Source organism: Cystoisospora suis, assembly GCF_002600585.1.
Source record: "Cystoisospora suis strain Wien I chromosome Unknown contig_4190, whole genome shotgun sequence".
NCBI classification, from domain to species: Eukaryota; Apicomplexa; class Conoidasida; order Eucoccidiorida; family Sarcocystidae; genus Cystoisospora; species Cystoisospora suis.
This window is the reverse complement of record NW_027156982.1, coordinates 1752-1967: the sequence shown is the minus strand read 5'-3', so window position 1 is coordinate 1967 and position 216 is coordinate 1752. Positions and strand designations below refer to the sequence as shown.

Sequence of the window (216 nt, the reverse complement as noted above, 5' to 3'; positions counted from 1 at the left end):
AGTTACTGAGAGGTCCAGAGGATGGCAAGATGAATGAGAACATGCTGGACAAGAAGAGCTGTGTTACATCTATGAAGAGGAGTGATATCCTAGGTATTCCGAAGGGCGAGAAGGGTATAACAGAGTATAGAGGGGCAGATACAAGAGTAACACGATGTGAGGGGATTCACGTAGTTCGTGGAGTAGATTTTGATCAACCGAAAAGTATGAGAAAGT

General features: G+C 44.0%; 2 protein-coding genes across 2 annotated transcripts; one reads left to right on the top strand and one right to left on the bottom strand.

Annotated features, from left to right (window-relative positions):
• Positions 1-2: 2 nt before the first annotated feature.
• CSUI_007780 (uncharacterized protein) lies at positions 3-216 on the bottom strand (the record flags this gene model as incomplete). The annotated part of the gene is made up of 1 exon (XM_068067924.1): positions 3-216. A coding segment is annotated over one exon (147 nt), but the record flags the coding sequence as incomplete, so codon positions are not given.
• On the top strand, positions 10-209 carry CSUI_007781 (uncharacterized protein; the record flags this gene model as incomplete). The annotated part of the gene is made up of 1 exon (XM_068067925.1): positions 10-209. A coding segment is annotated over one exon (198 nt), but the record flags the coding sequence as incomplete, so codon positions are not given.